This window comes from Dama dama, chromosome 14 (assembly GCF_033118175.1).
Source record: "Dama dama isolate Ldn47 chromosome 14, ASM3311817v1, whole genome shotgun sequence".
NCBI classification, from domain to species: domain Eukaryota; kingdom Metazoa; phylum Chordata; class Mammalia; order Artiodactyla; family Cervidae; genus Dama; species Dama dama.
The window spans coordinates 63,349,121-63,367,510 of record NC_083694.1 but is presented as its reverse complement, the minus strand read 5'-3'; the positions used below and the strand labels follow the sequence as shown (position 1 = coordinate 63,367,510).

General features: G+C 35.0%; 1 protein-coding gene across 3 annotated transcripts in view; it reads right to left on the bottom strand.

Annotated features, from left to right (window-relative positions):
• HMCN1 (hemicentin 1) overlaps window positions 1-18,390 on the bottom strand; it is a 525,163-nt gene that overhangs the window by 146,559 nt on the left and 360,214 nt on the right. For all 3 annotated transcript variants that reach the window (XM_061160939.1, XM_061160937.1, XM_061160938.1), the window contains exons 47-52: window positions 15,456-15,569; window positions 14,678-14,764; window positions 7,857-8,048; window positions 3,288-3,461; window positions 1,422-1,535; window positions 242-387 (exon numbers count right to left, since the gene is read on the bottom strand). In XM_061160939.1, the coding sequence (XP_061016922.1) occupies window positions 242-387; window positions 1,422-1,535; window positions 3,288-3,461; window positions 7,857-8,048; window positions 14,678-14,764; window positions 15,456-15,569 (827 nt within the window). The remainder of the gene's footprint in view (window positions 1-241; window positions 388-1,421; window positions 1,536-3,287; window positions 3,462-7,856; window positions 8,049-14,677; window positions 14,765-15,455; window positions 15,570-18,390) is intronic.

Genomic DNA, 18,390 nt, shown 5'->3' with positions numbered 1-18,390 from the left:
TGTATATTAAAACAGTCCTTCAAACTTTTTAGTGATGAAATAATATTAAAATTGTTGAATATGGTTCAATTTTGTGTGTGTGTGTTTTTGCAATTTTACACTCTAGGAGCATGGGATTGTTCTAGTTTTAAGGTCACACTGATTCTCTGAGTTACCTGTGTCTGGGTGTTTTGATTTTTTAATTTAATCGACCATTTTAGTCTATAAAAGACCATCAACAAAAGAAAAAAACTTGACTGGCCTGTCCATCCTTGTACCAGCTGAGAGATGCAGAAGGAATCGCATAGGCTTCACACTCCAAGGTCAGTGTGTTGTTTACTTTGATCTTCACTTCTTTAGGGGAAAGACCTGGCCCCAGGAGGTCCCCTTTATTGATTATGGGTGGAACTGCATAAACACAAATATTAAAGTATTAAACATGAGTTCTTTTACTTTTTAAAATTTTTTCTATTTTAATTTTTTTTTATAATGTTGTGCAACCATTAGCACAATCTAATTTTATTTTATTTTGGTCATGTCACATAGCCTGTGGGATCTTAGTTCCTTGGCCAGGGGTTGAACCTGTGTCCCCTGCAGTGGAAGCGTGGAGTCTTAACCACTGGACAGACAGGGAGGTCCCAAACATTAGTTCTTTAAACGGAATGCCATGGAAATCACAATGAGAACCACTTAAGAAAACAAGGAAATAACTTAGGCACTTGTGCTCTCCTTTCATCAAGGACCCAACTGAGCACTTTATGAAACGGCAGTGTTCACACATAGAATGTGGAGAAAATTTTCTTTCTCCCCTCATCACTATAATACTGCCAATGAGGTTAACATCCTTCACAGAACAGTTAGTTTAGTTTGTTCTGGGTCCCCAAACACAGCCTGAGTATAACCCATAAAATGCATTTTATTAGTTTCTAAGGGGAATTAGTCAAGGAACAAAAGATAATTAAACAGATGCTTTTCCTTTCTTTTTTAAAAAAACCTTCAAATGTAGTCCTTATTAATGCTACTATTCTTTTTTTTTTTTTTTTTTAATAAATCAGTGTACAGTGGATCAGCCCAAAGTCACTGACAAACTCATCTGAGGCTGCAGAATAAAGCATGTATAGTTAAGGAACAGTTTTGAACATGAAGGTACTTCTACACAGCAAAATTGAGAAGAGGGTAATTCACAAGAGAAAAAATAGAGGAACTTAAGAAAGTGCTACTGACAAGTCCTCCAAAATGTCAGTGAGTAGATTCAGTGGGCTTTTCACATCTTGAAGCAACTGAGGTCATGGGCACAATGTTTAATTCAACTTCCATCTTAATGAAGAGAGTTGCATAAATGATCAACTTTAATGATGAATATAAATAATTATGAACCCAGAATGAAAAACAGAATTGAAAAAGTTAGAAAACCTGGAACATAGTTTTCTTTCAGAACTTACTGTAGACCTTCACTTCATAGTGCTTTACCATCTCCCCTGCCTCATTAGTGGCTACACAAGCATATCTCCCAGCATTGTCCTCCTGCGCATTGAGGATCTGCAGAGTCCTGCCTCCTGAAAAGCAACGGAACACCAAAGAATCTCTGAAGTCACAGTGGCAGTGGGGTTTGCACAAACCACAAGTTTTAGTTCTTACTATTTACCTATTTATTCTTCTCTATGCTGATTCTATAACAGACAAAACAAACTACAATATAGATGGACAAAATACAATATAGACTGGTAAGTCCTCAGTGGTCTGCTGTGGTAATGACTCTTCATGCTCATTCTGACCCTCCCCTGCCTCTTTGCACACACTATAACTACGGTTTTTATTTTTTTTTATTTTTTAGCATTTTTAAAATTAATTAATTTAATTGGAGGCTAACTACTTTACAATATTGTGGTGGTTTTTGCCATACATAGACATGAATCAGCCAGGGGTGTACATGTGTCTTTACAGACAGTTCTTCTGCCTTAGTCATCTTCTTCCTTTCATCTACCTGGCCTATCAGTGAAGACTGATTTTGCTAAAACAACTTAAAAAAAAATTACTTATTTGCTGTGCTGGCTCTTACTTGCTGCATACGAACTCTTAGTTGCAGCATGCGGGATCTAGTTCCCTAACAAGGAATCGAACCTGGGCCCCCTGCATTGGGATTGTGGAGTCAGCAACTGGACCACCAGGGAAGTCCCTAAAACACAGTTTTTCATTATAATCTTTCTTCCAAAAAATCTTAAATGATTTTCAATTGACTAAAGTGTAAAGTCAAAACTCTTAAATCTAGGCATTCAAAACAAGACTCCAACATTCCATTCTGATCTATATCCTGCATGCCCTCCTCCCTGACATATATACCTGTGCACACAGTCTACTCAGGAGGGAGGTAAGGAGTATTTTTATTATTTATTACCTGCATGTAAACAGGGCATTCTTACCTTCTACTTTTCCCATACTAGTCATTCTGATGGATCTGAAATCTCCCCTAACTCCTTTCCAACCAACAAAGTTCTATAACTTTCTTGAAGGTTTGGTTCAAGTTCTGGCTATGACAAACCATTTCATGACCACTTCAGCCTATGGTGGCCATTTCCTTTTTCATTCTTATAAAACTTGTCACTACCTCATTTATTATACTCTATGACTATCAATAAAAAAATCATCCTGTGAATGCCTGCCAATGCAAGAGATGTAGGTTCAATCCCTGGGACGGAAAGATCCCCTAGAGAAGGAAATGGAAGCCCACTCCAGTATTCTTACTTGGGAAGTCCCATAGCCAGAGAAGCTTGGCGGGCGACAGTCCACGAGGTTGCAAAGAGTCAAACATGACTTAGCAACTACACAAAAACATGACTATTCGTAACCCATGATTATCCATGGATTCCTACTGTTAATGAACTTCCTTCCACATGTATTATCCCTATAAATTTCTTAAAGTCAGTGATCATACTTTTAAATGTTTTCTGTTTTCATACATATTTCCAAGTATTAATGAGGAATAACAAACTGTCAATCTAAATACTAACCTTCAAGGTTCAATTTCACAAGAAGTGAATTTCTACCCTTTTTGGTATTCCATATTATATTTAAGCAATTAATCACACTGTAGTATTTATTTACTTGCCTTTTATTTACTTTATTGGTCTTTCAAAAAGTAATTTTATTACCCTAGATTACAAGATATAGAGATAAAATTAAAAAAATAAGATAGCCATAGTACCACGAACAACATAAGTGTTTATACAAAAATAGCCAATGGTTCTGTTTTTTTTTTATAAAAGTAGGTGGCACAAACGCATCTTGGGTATCTGAAGTAAGCTAGTTACCTGGAAGAATACGGATATTTCGGTTGGATTCTAAAGGAGTTCCATTCTTAAACCAGGTTATGGTGGCTGGGGGATATGAATAAGCTTCACAGACCAAAGATGTGGGGCTGTTAAGGATAACAGTGACGTCTTCAGGGCTGCCATCACTATCAACACCAGCAATTATAGGAGATACTGAAAAAGATTTAAAATTTAATCCAAGAAATAGACGCAGAAACTTCTTTATTTGTGCATTTCTAAGTTTCTATAAGTACTTATTTGCATAATTCCATTCCCTAACAACTATAGTAACAATTGGTTATTGTTCTCATTCTACACAATAGCAGTGAGAACCTTCAAAAGCTCACAGAGTGACGGAGGAGATGACACATAAAAGGGAATCCTAACACACTGCAGTGTGGACAATCATGGAAATCGCAGTACAGAGCGGCAACAGAGCATCCAATCCAATCCAATCCAATCTAAGGTGCGGGGTTGTGGGAGGACTCTCATCAAGGAAGATCACCTAAAGGGGCAGATTTCAAAGTGAGCCTCAAAGAACTGGTACTGGTTAGAAGATGAAAGAAAGGAGAGTAGTAGGAGGCAGGGGCATATTGGGAGCAGAGGAGTGTAAACAATGAGGAGCAAGCAGGAAATATACAGAGAATATAGGAAATACACAGAGTTTGGACTCAAAGGGGTTAGTTTGGAAGCAAGAGAAAGATAGGTACACTTGTTCCATAAAAGATAATGAAAGCTTTTCTACTATACTTGGGAAAAGCATGAGAAAGAACATCAAAAGAAAAAAAAGAGAGAGAGAGAGAAAAATTGGAAAACATAAACCAAATGAAATGGGAGCACTGAATATGAAATTGAAAAAGTGAAACACACTACATAAAAGTAGAAGATCACCATATAGTCCTGTTGTTTTTAAACATGGGTGCTCATCAGAAACACATCTGGAGCTTTGGAGGAAAAAAAGCAATACCCGGGCATTTGTATTTTTCAAAAAAGCTTTCATATACATATACGTGCGTGCGTGCGTGTGTGTGTGTGTGTGTGTGTGCGTGCGCATGCACGCGCACTCAGTCACGTCTGACTCTTTGTGACCTCATGAACTATAGCCCGCCAGATTCCCCTGTCAATAAGAATTTCCAGGCAAGAATGCTGGGGTGGGTTGCCATTTCCTTCTCCAGCGGATCTTCTTAACTCAGGAACTAAACTCATGTCTTTACATCTCCTGCATTGGCAGGCAGACTTATTACTGCTGAGCCACTTGGGAAGCCCATATATACATACACATATATAGTATGTATAATATGTATTTTTTAGAAAACTTATGAAATTTTGCCCAGCTAAAAAATTTATGACAGTTTGATTCTATTTGTTTGAGTTAGCATGAATAGAATGCTAGATTTCTAATTTATATTCACTCAAAATTTTGATATAGTTCCATGTGTTCTGGCATCTAGTATTACTGTTAAAAGTCTAAAAAATTTATTATCTTGGTGATTAAGAACAGTTTGAATGAGGTTTGAAACTTCTAATCCAATTCTGAGAATATACAGAAATATTATTTTGTAAAACAAAAATAATGAGGGCCTGAACTAGAGCAGTGCAGAAAGGAACAGAGAGGAGGGAACAACTAAAGAAGGATTTAGAAAGCCAACTGTCAGGACTTGATGATAGAATTTAATGGGTTAAGAAACCAAAGTCAAAGGTAACTTCCAATTTTCTTGCTTGGGAATGAACCTAGGTAAATTGCACTGAGGCAAAACAAAGAGAAAATATGGAAAGACCTGCACATTCAGGAGGGGAAGATGGTTTGTTCAGTCTGACTATCTTAAATTTTAAGTGCTTGTGAGAATTCCAGGTAGAAATGTCCAACAAGTAATTGTATATAGAAATCTGATCCTTGGGAGAAAGATCTGGGTTGCAGGTATGGATTTTAAAAAGTCTCCAGTTGATAGGAAATGATAATTAAACCGCTGGGGAATTAAATTTGTTACCTGATGAGACTAGAGTAAAATGAGCAGTGAAATAAGGATGAAACATAAGGGGACCTAACGTTTAAGAGATGGATTAAGTAAGAGTTCATAAAGGAGGGAGAAAGAGAGCAACCAAAGGTATGCAAGGATAACTAGGGAAGGACAGTGTCCAGGAGAAAGGGATACATCATTAGGGGATCCAAACATTAACATAAGAATTGAACGATGTTTGATCTAACAACAGGTAGTCTTACAACAGTAGTATCAAGAATGTTGTGGGCAGAAGCTTGTTTTTAGTGGGATAAGATGGATAGACAGAGTGTTGACTATATGAAGTGATGGAGGCAACAGAAGATGAAGCTGGAAGTAAGGCAGACAGTGGGTATGACTGACAGACCAAAGAAGGGGGACAAGATAGAGGATGAAGGGCAGAAGCGATAACTGAACAAAAAGGACAATTCACCCTCTGGGGAAAGAAAGAGTGAAAACACTGACTTATGGCTGGGTAGACTGGAACTTACAAGTATACACACTTAAACAGCCTTAGCTTTATATGAAGTTGGTGAAAAGACGACTGTGATTTAGATCCCTCATCTTCAATGAATGAATGAGAATGGCAAGAAATAAATAACCAGGAAGTGAGTAGGAAGTGGAGGAAAGAATACAGTCAGATAATATAACTTAAGATGCCTGTGATAAAGAATAAGTGATCTGCACTGGAGAGAATCCCCAGGGAGCTGATGTCTCTTGGAAAGAGTCAGAGTTCAGTTACTGCAAGGAGCTGGAAAGAGTTTGAAATCCAGTTTCCAGAGGACAGGGGTAGGATTTGGGCATAAGCCAGTACTGGGAGGTCAATCAGTGGTGGGAGGAAGGGGTCATGAAGAATTTAGGGCTCTAAGAGAAGCAACAGGTTACAGCAGAGGGAAGGAAATCCAGGGCTTCAAACACTGATGGGCATGCAGGGAGGATGAATTTGTTATAGGACAGCTGGTTCATGAACTCTCGTTGTTATTGATCCATACACAACATATTATGTGCTGGGGCTATATTTTTTCAAGATAAAAACTGTTTTGCCTTAGGGAGCTTCTATTTATATAATTATTACTTATATATAGGGTATTCATCTGACACTTACTTATACATTATTCACTATTCTGACTTAACTTTTCTGGCCTACATGTCTCTTCTACTTTCAACTAGACTGTAAACTGCTTGAGGACTGTATCTTGTAGGAGACGAGCTATTCCACTAGTCTAGCCAGTAAGTATCACAACATACAAGTAAAGAAATTAAAAAACTGCAAAAATTTGCATCCTCAATTATAGTCAGTTTTTTTTTTAGTGGAATGAAACATGTTTTGATATCAGTAATCAAATGCAATATACTTAGGTGGTACACTTTAAGTTTCTAATGTGAGCAGAAATCTGGACTCTATTTTAATGTCATTCCTGAGACATAACTTTAATGCTATAGAAACTAAATGTACAGTTATTTCATCATTCTTAGTCCATCTGTTTTCATGGTATAGTTTTTCTTGAGTTCAAAGGGCTAGATATTCAAATGTACAACTGATCTGTGTTAAATGAGAAGGAAACCATTTGAGATTTAAAACCTACACTTGTGGTCTCAGTGCACTCTTTAACCTAGGAATCTTCACAGCTCATCACTGACTCAATATAGAATTTACACATTGCATATTAATCTCAAGGGGAGGGAATTTTTTTTTTTTGGTTGTGATGATCTTATTGGCTTAGCTCTTTTTTTTTTTTTTTTTTATTAGTTGGAGGCTAATTACTTCACAACATTTCAGTGGGTTTTGTCAAATTTAGCTGGGAAAAAGAATCATTAATCAAATGGTTAAAAACCTAAATTTGCAATTTCAACGTAATTTACCACATAGCCGTACCCTCTAAGACTTTTTAGGTATTAGTGAGTTAGCAAACGACATAGATAAACACACATACAAATAGAGGAGCAGCATGTTATATGAAGGAAAAGAAAATCTACAGCAGTTGCTCACCCCAGTGGGAGCAGCCCCCAGTTCCGCTATATGTTAGCAAAGGGAAGAAGAGATGATGTGTTTTAAGACAGAGGAAACACACTTCTAAAATAAAAGCATTTTAATGCTGTTTTAACCCTTCAGCCTCACAAGGGATTGTGTTAATTCATTATCACTCATGAGCAAGCGTAAAAGTTTGATGAGCTTGTCTACATCTGTTCTTCATCTTAGTTACCAACAGAGATTCCAGTAAGTACAATTACCAATAACGGCAGAATCCCCCAAAGAAATGATAAAATATCTCACACGTTGAGCCCCTTTCATTGCTGACCTGCTTTTCTTTGACCAGTATTTGTTTTTCCTTTATTACTGTTTATTTAGTGTATATCTTATTCATAATTGTGCTTAGTACAAAACACAGCACCTGGAAACAGTAGGTATGCCAAATGGAATGAATGAATGTATAAATTAATTAATGAAAGAAACCAGCAAATGTACACAAGCTCTGGTCCAGGCAGAAATATTAACTAAACAATAAAAGAAGAGAATTGAACTTGTTGCCATGGCTGATTCTTCAAGATTTGAAGCAATGCTTACACCTACCCAACACATTAAGACTGAAACTTTTGCTCTTGTCACCAGCTGAATTAGAGGCCAAACATGTGTATCTTCCAGTGTGTGACACTTGGGCATTCGTAATTTGAAGAAACCGGCCACCAGACATAAGATGATGAGTGTCATCTTCTTTGAGAAGCTGACCATCTTTATGCCATGTTATTTCTGGTACTGGATTCCCTGTAACAAAAAGACATTTCTGAGAGTTGGCTAATTATCACATCTACAATTGGTAACTAAAAGGATGCATTTTAAATAGTGCTGCAATGAACACTGGGGTACATGTATCTTTTCAAATTACGGTTTTCTCTGGATTATACTCCAATACAAAATTAAAAAATAAAGAAAAGGATGCATTTTTCATTCACTTCCCTTTTTAATTATTCCACTTCTAAAAGAATGGAATAGCTATTCATTTAAAAATAAATTTGCAAACATAAGCAAATTTACAATAATAATCAGGCTTATATTTTAAAAATATACAAGTGAAATAGTTATATTAGTCTTTGTGTTTAACTAAATTTATACCATACCTCGGGCTTCCCTGGTGGCTCAGATGGTAAAAAATCTGCCTGCAATGCAGGAGACCCAAGTTTGATCCCTGGGTTGGGAAGATCCCTATGGCTACCCATTCCATTGCTCTTGCCTGGAGAAGTCCATGGACAGAGGAGCCTCGCGGGCTACAGTCCATGGGGTTGCAAAGAGTCAGACACATCTGAATGACTAACACACACACACACATACACACACACACACACCCCCATACCTTAGGCTATTACAATTAAATATTTTCATAGTAAAATACATTTAAAAAAGAATGGAACATGCATTTTTACTAAAATTATTACTCATGAATACCTTTATATGCATATTAAATTTCTAAAGAAGATTTCATATTATTGAGCGAAAGCTGCAAATAAGGAAAGCCTTTAATTAAACAATTCAACAACCAGGTATTTTGTGTTTATATCAGGATTCTAGCATAGATATACAGATAGATAGAAAGATAGAAATAAATAGTATTATTCCTTTAATATTTATAACCTTTAGAAAAAATACCTTTCATATTTTTAAAGAGACTTTTAAAAATACTGTTTTAAATTGCTCAAATTTTTTATTTTTGAAAATGTAAAACTATAAAGACAAGTTCTGTTAGGCAAGTGGACAAGGATGATATATTAAGGCTCAACTGTATTGGCCATGAAGTCTGTTCTATAGCCCTAACAGGGCAGGAAAGCAAACTCACAGGTCCACCTAACTGCTGAGTATAGCACCCATGTCAGGCATGCCGTGTCCTGACCTCACATCTCAGGAAGGGACAGTGGGCCTCACCCAAATAGAGACCCTGACAGAAAGGCCCATCTGTACAAGCATGCTACCAGCTGACCCAGACAGAATCCCAAGTTGAGCTGCATGGTGAAGAACTATCTCTGCGGAAGCAAACTTTTAGTCTGGAAATGGAGACCCCCAAGTATGCAGATACCACTGCAAGGGATTGGTTAAACATGATACTTCACTGGAAACTAATAAAGCTCCAATAACAAAATAACTGACTCTAAAAATGTGGAGGTCTATGAATAATCCTCTTAAAGAAGACTAGTAAACAAAAGTAAGAAAATAATTCACGAACAAAATGAGAAGTTCAACAAAGAAATAGAAACCACAAAAAAAAAAAAAACAATCCAAAAACCCCACAACCAAACAAACAAATCCTAGGGCTAAAGAATACAATGACCGAACTAAAGAATTCAAAAGAAACCCTCAACTTCAGACTTGACCAAGCAAAAGAAATAATCAGTGAACTAGAAGATTTGAAATTATCTAATCAGAGGATCAAAATGAAAAAAAGAATGAAGAAACATGAAGAAAGCCTACAGGAGTTACGAAGTACTATCACCGAAGCAATATTCACATTATGGGAATCCCAGAAGGAAAGGAGAATGAGAAAGGAAGAGAAAGTATATTTAAAGTGATAATGTCTGAAAACTTCCCCAAATAAACATTTACATTCATGAGTCCCCAAAGATCCCAAATAGTCTGAACTAAAAAGGGCTACATTTAAGTACATTATAACTAAATTTTAAATGTAGTAAGAGGGAAGCAACACATCACATACAAGGGAACTCCCATAAGAGTAGGCAGATTTCTCATAAGAAACTTAGAAGGCTAAGAGAGAATAGCCTAAGATACTCTAAATATTGAGAAAAAAAAAAAAAGCCTGTCAACCAAGAATACTAAAGCTGACAAAATATGAATAAAAGATTTTCCCAGCAAACAAAAGCTGAGAGTAACAAACAGAAACAAAACCCACCACCAGACCAGTCTTCTAAGAAATTAAAAATGGCATTCTTAAATGGAAATAAATTAGATATTAGAGCAGAAATCAATGAAATAGAGTACAAGAAAACAACAGAAAAGATATAAAACTAAGAACTGGTTCTTTGAAAAGATAAAATTTACAAACCTTTAGCTAGACTAAGAAAAAAAGAGAGAGAAGAGAGAGGATCAAAATAAGATTACAAATGAAAGAGGAGACATTACAACTGATACCACAGAACTGCAAGAATCATAAGCGACTACTCTCCAAAACTATAGCCAAAAAGCTGAACAATCTAGGAGAAAATGAATAAATTCTTAGAAATATAAAACCTGCCAAGGCTATATCATGAGAACACAGAAAATTTTAAACAGACCAATTACTAGTAAGGACATTAAACCAGAAATCTAAAACCTCCCAACAGGGAAAAGCTAAGACCAGATGGTTTCAGTGATAAATTTTACCAAATGTTTAAAAAGGAATTAATATCAATTCTTCCCAGACTCTTTAAAAAATTGACATGGGGACATTCCCAAATTCATTTGAGAAGGCCAGCATTACCCTGATACCAAAGTCAGATAAGAAAGAAAACTATAAGCCAATATCCCTGATGAATACAAAAAAAAAATTCTCAAAAAAAAAATTTACTAGCAAATGGAATTCAACATTAAATTAAAAGGATCATGCACCACGATCAAATGGAATTCATCCCTGGGATGCAAGGATGGTTCAAGACACACAAAAAATATAATATATCACATCAACAGAATGAAAGATAAAAATCACATATCCATATCAGTAGATGCATAGAAGCTTTTGACCAAATTCAACATCTGTTCATGATAAAAAAAAAAAAAAAAAACTCAAGAAGTCGTATATAGAAGGAACATTCTTCAATATAAAATAGGTCTTATAACACCTCTGCAGCTAACATCATACTGAATGGTGAGAGTAAAAGTTTTTTTTTTTTAAGACCAAGAACAAGATGGGAGTGCCCACTCTCACCATTCCTATTCAACACAGTATTAGAAATCTGAGCCAGATAATCACACACAAAAAAGGCATCACAATTGTAAAGGAAGAAGTTGTCTCTGGTTGTAGATGGCATGATTATAGAGAAAATCTTAAAGATTCCACCCAAAAAAAACCTGTTAGATTTAATTAACAAATTCAGTAAAGCTTCAGATACAAAATCAAGATAAAAATCAGTAGCATTTTATATACTAACAACAAATTATCTGCAAAAGAAATTTTTTAAAATCTCATTTAAAATAGCATCAAAACCAAAAAATACTTAGGAAAAAGTATAACCAAGGAAGTGAAAGATCCCTACATTGAAAACTATAAGACACTGATGATATAAATAAAAGAAGACACAAATAAATGGACAGATATCTTGTATTCATGGACTGGAAGAATTAATATTGTTAAAATGTCCATATTACTCAAAGTTATTTATAGGTCCAATACAATCCCTATGAAGATTCCCATGGCATTTTGTTTTTAAACAGATACAGAAAAAAAAAAAATCTTAAAATTTGTTTGGAACTACAAAACATCCTCAATAGCCAAAGCGATCCTGAGAAGGAAGAACAAAGTGAGAAGCATCACATGTCCTCATTTTAAACTGATTACAAAGCTCCAGTCATCAAACCAATAAGGTATTCCATCAAAAAAGACACATAGCCCAATGGAACAAAATTATAAATGGAAAGATAAACTGATACATATACAATCAGGAGGTTCAAGAATACTCAATGGAAAAAAACATTCTTTTCAATAAATACTGGTGGAAGAAGCAGATATTCACACGCAAAAGAATGAAACTAGATCCATATCTTATACTATGCATAAAAATTAATTTGAAATGGATCAAAGACTTGAATATATGACCTGAAGCTCTAAAACTCCTGAAAGACAACATAGGGACAAAGCTCTTTGACACTGGTCTTGGCAATGATTTCTGAGATATGACACCAGAAGTAAAGGCAACAAAAGCAAAAACAAACAAACAGGACTATATCAAACTAAAAAACTCTATGCAGCAAAGAAACCATCAACAAAATGAAATGGCAACTATAAAACAGGAAAAATATTTGCAAGCCACTATCTGATAAAGTGGTTAATATTCAAAATATGTAAGGAACTCATATAACTCAACAGCAAAACACACACACACAAAGATACAAAGGATTCAACTGAAAATTTGGCAATGGGCCTGAATAGATATTTTTGCAAAGAAGATATTCAAATGTCTGACAGGTACAAGAAAAGCTGTTCAATGTCACTAATCAACCAGGAAATAAAAATCAAAAACACAAGGAGATAACACTTTACACCTGTTAGAATAGCTATTACCAAAAACATAGGAGTTACAGATGTAGAAAATAAACTTATGGTGACTAGGGAATAAGAGAGGAGAGGGATAAATTGGAAGGCTGGGACTGACATATACACATTACTATATATCAGATAGGTAACTAGGAAGGACCTACTATATAGCACAAAGAAATCAGATAACTAATAAGGATCTACTGGATGGCACAAAGAACTCTCCTCAATACTCTAAGGACCTATATGGGAAAAGAATCTAAAAAGGAGTGGATATATGTATATCAGATTCACTTTGCTATACTCCTAAGACTAACATGTTGTAAATCGACTACAGTCCGATTAAAAAAATTTTTTTTTAAATTACAGTTAATGACAAGTGTTGATGAGGATGTGAAAAAAAGGAATCCTTGTACACCTTTGGAGGGAATGTAAATTGGTATAACCCCTACAGAAAACAGTATCACAGTTCCTCAAAAAACTGAAAATAGAATTACTATGTGTCCAACAATCTGAAGAAAATGAAATCACTATTTCAAAGGAGACATCTGCATTTCCATGTTCACTGCAACATTATTCACAATAGCCAAGACAAGGAAATAACTTAAGTGTCCATAGATACATGACTGGATAAAGATAATGTGACTTATGAAAAACTATACATATAATTTAATGTTATTATTAAATACTATTATTCTACAATATATAATACTAATATTAAATACTATATATATGTGTGTGTGTGTATATATATATATATATATTTTTTAATATTATCCAGCCATGAAAAAGAAGGAAATCCTGACATTTGTGACAACATGAATAAACTTTGAGGACATTATGCTAAGTGAAATAAGTCAGACAAAGACAAATATGGTCTGATCTCTTTTACACACAGAGTCTAATAAAATCAAACTCACAGAAATTGAGAACCCATTAGTGATTGTATAGGTAGGGGGTTGGAGGTGGGATAAATTAGTGAAGGTGGTCAAAAAGCACAAAATTCTAATAACAAGATAATAATCATGATTACAGTTAATGATACTTATTGTATATTTGAAAGCTGCAAGAAAGTAGATCTTAAAAGTTCTAATCACAAAAAAAGTGTGCAGCTATGTGAGGTGATGGATGTTAATAGTGTGGTAGTCTCTGTGTGTGTGTGTGTATGATCATTATGTTGTTCACCTTAAAGTTAGGCAATATCATATATCAATTATATCTTGATGAAACAAAAATAAAAAAGAAATTTCTAAAAACCAAATGACAACATTAAGAAGCTAGAAGGCTCAAGATAAGATGTTATAAAATTTAGGCAGATAGTCTCTATGCATAGTCATTATCACATCATTCTAAAAAAAAGAAAACAGGTTACACAATGTATATGTGACAGTTTTTATATCTGCCTTTCTAAAATGAAAATACTTCCTTGCTTTCATAAATGTATTATAGGGCATCTAAACAACAAAGCAATAAATTAATTGAATCTTCCTTAAAACTCTTACTTTCTATAAAATGTATGGGCTGCTCCAGTTGTTCCATTAAAACTGCAAGGTCATGTCTTCACTAAACAGATGGTCTCAGAAATGTTCTCTCATAGACTTATTTGTATTACATACAACACAATGATTCATGGGGAAAGCCAGTAAAATTGGCTTTAGAATTTTCATTTTTATTCATCTCCATTCTCTTTATCATATACAAACATGTTAACTAAAGGTGACAATTTTGATCATAACTGATGGTGGGTAACTATTAGTGATGCTATCCTTTCACCAAAATTATTTCTTTGAAGAAAACAGTAAAAAGGAAAGGAAGGTACAAACGGAGGGAAGGAAGGAAAAAAATAACAGGAGGTGGGACAGAAAACTCCTACCCACAAACAGAAGAATTAAAAAAAAAAAATTTACCTAATTCAAAGAAAAGACCAGAATGTATTTCTTTCTCTGTCTCTGTTCCATGCTTCTTTCCCTTCCTTTTTTCACTGTTCAGAATTTCCTTTTTATCTCCATAGAATCTGAAAGATTTCCTCCTATATTTCTACCATCTATACTGGTCTAGAATTCAATTTCAAATGCTTGATTTTTCTCAACTAATTGTGATGTAAGTGAAGGTAATGGATAGCCAGTGAGCTGAGGAAGAATCTAAGAGATGAGCCCCTTACCTGTCACTTCACAAGTCAGTGTAACACTCTGTTTCTCTTTTACTTTCACATCTTCAAATGTATTTTCACCCACGATGTGAGGTGGTACTTAAAAAAAAAAGAAAGAAAGAAAAAGGAACAATTGTAAAAGCAGTTCGGTTATTTATAGGTATCTATTTTATATTTTTTTATTAGGCTGTACCCTTTAAAACAATCCAAATTCTCATTATTATTTGTTTACTAGAATAATGTTACCATATTGCTTGATCAATTCTAAACTATAAAGTTACATGTCATAAATTCAATTATAATGAATTTTATTATATGTAAATCATAAAATCCAGATAAATATGTCAACAAGTCAATAAGTAAGAAAATCTATTAGACACTTATTTCTCTCTCTACAGTTCAGATACACACTCACATTAAAAAAGTTATCACATTCTTAGAACACTGGTGAACAACTGTGAACTGACAAGACATGGCATTTCAGCCATTTTAATCCAACTGATTACATACAAACTATTCTGACATTGAATTCTTGCCAAGAGTCACAATCCAGGGGCCAAAGAATACATAAATATAAGATCAAGCTGCAGATAAATGTTAAATCTGCTTCCAGAATGTGTTTAAGATAATTTTATTTTTTTCTGTTGTTGTTGTCACTCAGTCGTGTCTGACTCTTTGTGACCCCATGGACTGCAGACTGCAGCACGCCAGGCTTCCCTGTCCTTCACCATCTACTGGAGTTTGCTCAAACTCATGTCCACTGAGTCAATATTGTAAACTGTATAAATACCTAATACTGAAAGCCGAAAGATTTTTCTTTCTTCACCAGCTGCGTTTCTTACAACACATGTATACTGGCCAGCATCTTCTGTTCTGGTCTGTATCAATCGCAGAATCCTACCTCCTGGAGAAGCAAACCACCAGATGACTCAAAAAGAAATCTATAACTTTACAAGTTTGCCATGCAGTGCTGAATTTTGGTAAAATTTAATCAATTCACTTCAAAGTCCTTTAAAATGTATTTATGTCAAGCTTTTTTATAAATATCACATTTTAAGGCTGTATATAACAGAATGGATAATTCAGAATAATTTTCCAGTTTAATGGACCAAGAAAGTTAATACAAACCCAGGTGACACCAAGCAAGAAATGGAGTTTCACAGAAGTGATGTTTGAACATAATCTTGAAAGGTAAGCATACTTTAACACAGAAAGGAGTCAAGAGATACCACTGTAGGTAGAGTATGAGGATATAGAGGTAGAAAGTAGGTGTGGCACCTAAAACAGAACAGGGGGAGAAGATAGTGAGAGATGAGACTAGTTGGAGTATGACCAATTTTGAGGATTCTGTGGGTGCTCAAAGACAATGTTAAGGAATTTAGGCTTTATTATGTTCATTAAAGGCTATGGAAGTATGTAAACAAACAAAGTCATGGTATGATTCGTACTTTAGAAAAACAACTGTGACAATGTTTAGGAAAAGATTCCCAGTTTTCCATGGAACATATGAAATGGAAACATTAGAGAACACTACACCAACAACCCAGATAGGAATGACATCAGTTATATAAGGGATGGATGAAACCATGAAGACTGACAACCAGTTTTCAATTTGAGTTTCATGGAATTCTAGAGCTATTTATATCAATGTTTATGAGGGTCACCTCCCTTTATTAGCATGACTCTGATTTTTTCCTCCTTATAGTCTGAACTTCTACATAATGAAGGAAGATTCTGGTAGACTGGGAATGAAACTGATATGCTGAAGGGTGTGATTTGGAGGAAAATTCCTCTTAAGGATCAAGGAAAGAGGAGTCAGCAAATGAGACTGAAACATATTGAAAGAGCAGAGTCCTTGAAATCGTTTGAGAAGTAATTTCTAAGAACAAAATGTAAATCGCTTCTTAGATTTTGTAATAATTTTTCATTTGGTATATTTTTGCTTAGTACTCTGAATTTGAACTAAAACAATTGAAATCGTTAAACATAAAATTTTCATGTAAATATTCACCTGGATCCAAATTCATCAGGAATTTCCATCTGCTTTCTGTTTTTATAAACACAGCAAGTCCTCATTGAGCATTTTTTTTTCCTTTAAGCAACCTACTTATCCTCAACCCACTGAAAGATGAACTTTGTCTAGCATCTTACTTAGACAAAACGGATTACCAAATTTAGTCTTTTTCCTCAGTTGAATTTAAGTAAGCAAAGTTGAATACAAAAATTCTCTAAACATGTCAAAAAACTTATATTAATTAAGAAAAGATTCAAGTACTCACTACTACTTCAGATTAGTGAGATCATGAGACCATACTATGATGCCAGTTGAGAGGTATTATTAAAACAATACAACTTTTATGAGTCATTGCTGGCTCAGCAAACCTCAACCTCATAAATCTCACGATCTTTCTTTTCTCTTTGTTTCCTGGTCCTCTCCCTTATTCCAGTGAAAGACAAAAAAAAAAAAAAAGATTTGACAGTAAGTTAGACTGAGATGGAGACATTTCTTGTACCTATTAAATTTTTATAGCAGCTATCTGTTCTTGGCAGGTAACTTCATAACAATGATAGAGCCTTCAACAATGTACTGCTTTCAGGAAAACTTAACGTCTCAGGAGAACTAACCTTAATGAAACAGAAAGGGGCAGCAGATCAAGGAACGAGAGAGTCATACGCCATTCAGGTGATTCTCAGTCATCACGTGCACAACACACATGTTCAGACTGTAAAACTGAATGACTCCTCTGGCAGCATCACAAACGTGAAATACTTCTAACGTGTTGGCTCAGGGATCTCCATTTGCTAGTCAAGCAAAACAAAACTATATGATAAAACCAAAACACTACTCCTGTGAATCTATTATAGGCCAGAGTACCTCACTCTGTCTTGACTTTTTTCACTTCCAGGAGCTCTGATGTAGTTATATTTAAAAAGTTTCCTGCTTTTTCAGCAATTGAGAATGGAAAAAAAAAACAAAAACAATACAAGGATATTTTTTAGAGAAGAAGATAAAGTGTTCAGGTTTTTGGTAACCAAATTATCATAAAATCTTTGCCATGAGTATGCATTCTCTAAGATCAACAGAGGATGGAAAATGAACGCACTGTAGGACATGGGAAAGTTTCCCAGGATAGGGAGACCCAAACTTTTTAGCTGGTTGTCTATGACAATAAAAGGAAACATGTTACTGGATGCTTAGGACATAAGCAGGCACTGTGCTAGCTGCTTTACACATATTAACTCATCTTTATAAAAATCCCTAAATACTACTAATATCTTCACTTACAAGTGAAGAACTGAGGTTAGCAAAGTGAAGTAACTTGCCTGAGGGCACAGATCTAGTATTGTAGGTAATGTGTGCATGCACGCTCAGCTGTGTCTAACTCTGTGACTCCAGGGACTGGGGCCTGCCAGGCTCCTCTGTCTATGGGATTATCCTGGCAAGAATACTGGAGTGGATTGCCATTCTGCTCTCCAGGGGATCTTCCTCAGTCAGGGACCGAACCTGCGTCTCCTGCATCAGAAGGCAGATTCTTTACCACTGGGAAGCCCATTACAGGCAATAAATATTGATAATAATTATTTTTATTTATGTAATTAATTATAGGCAATAAATATCATAACTACAGCAATGTACATTTCTCATTTAGTCCCTATCATTTATAGACCAAGATCTTGAAGAAATAGATAATAGAATATTTAGATTTAATTCAAATACAAGAAAA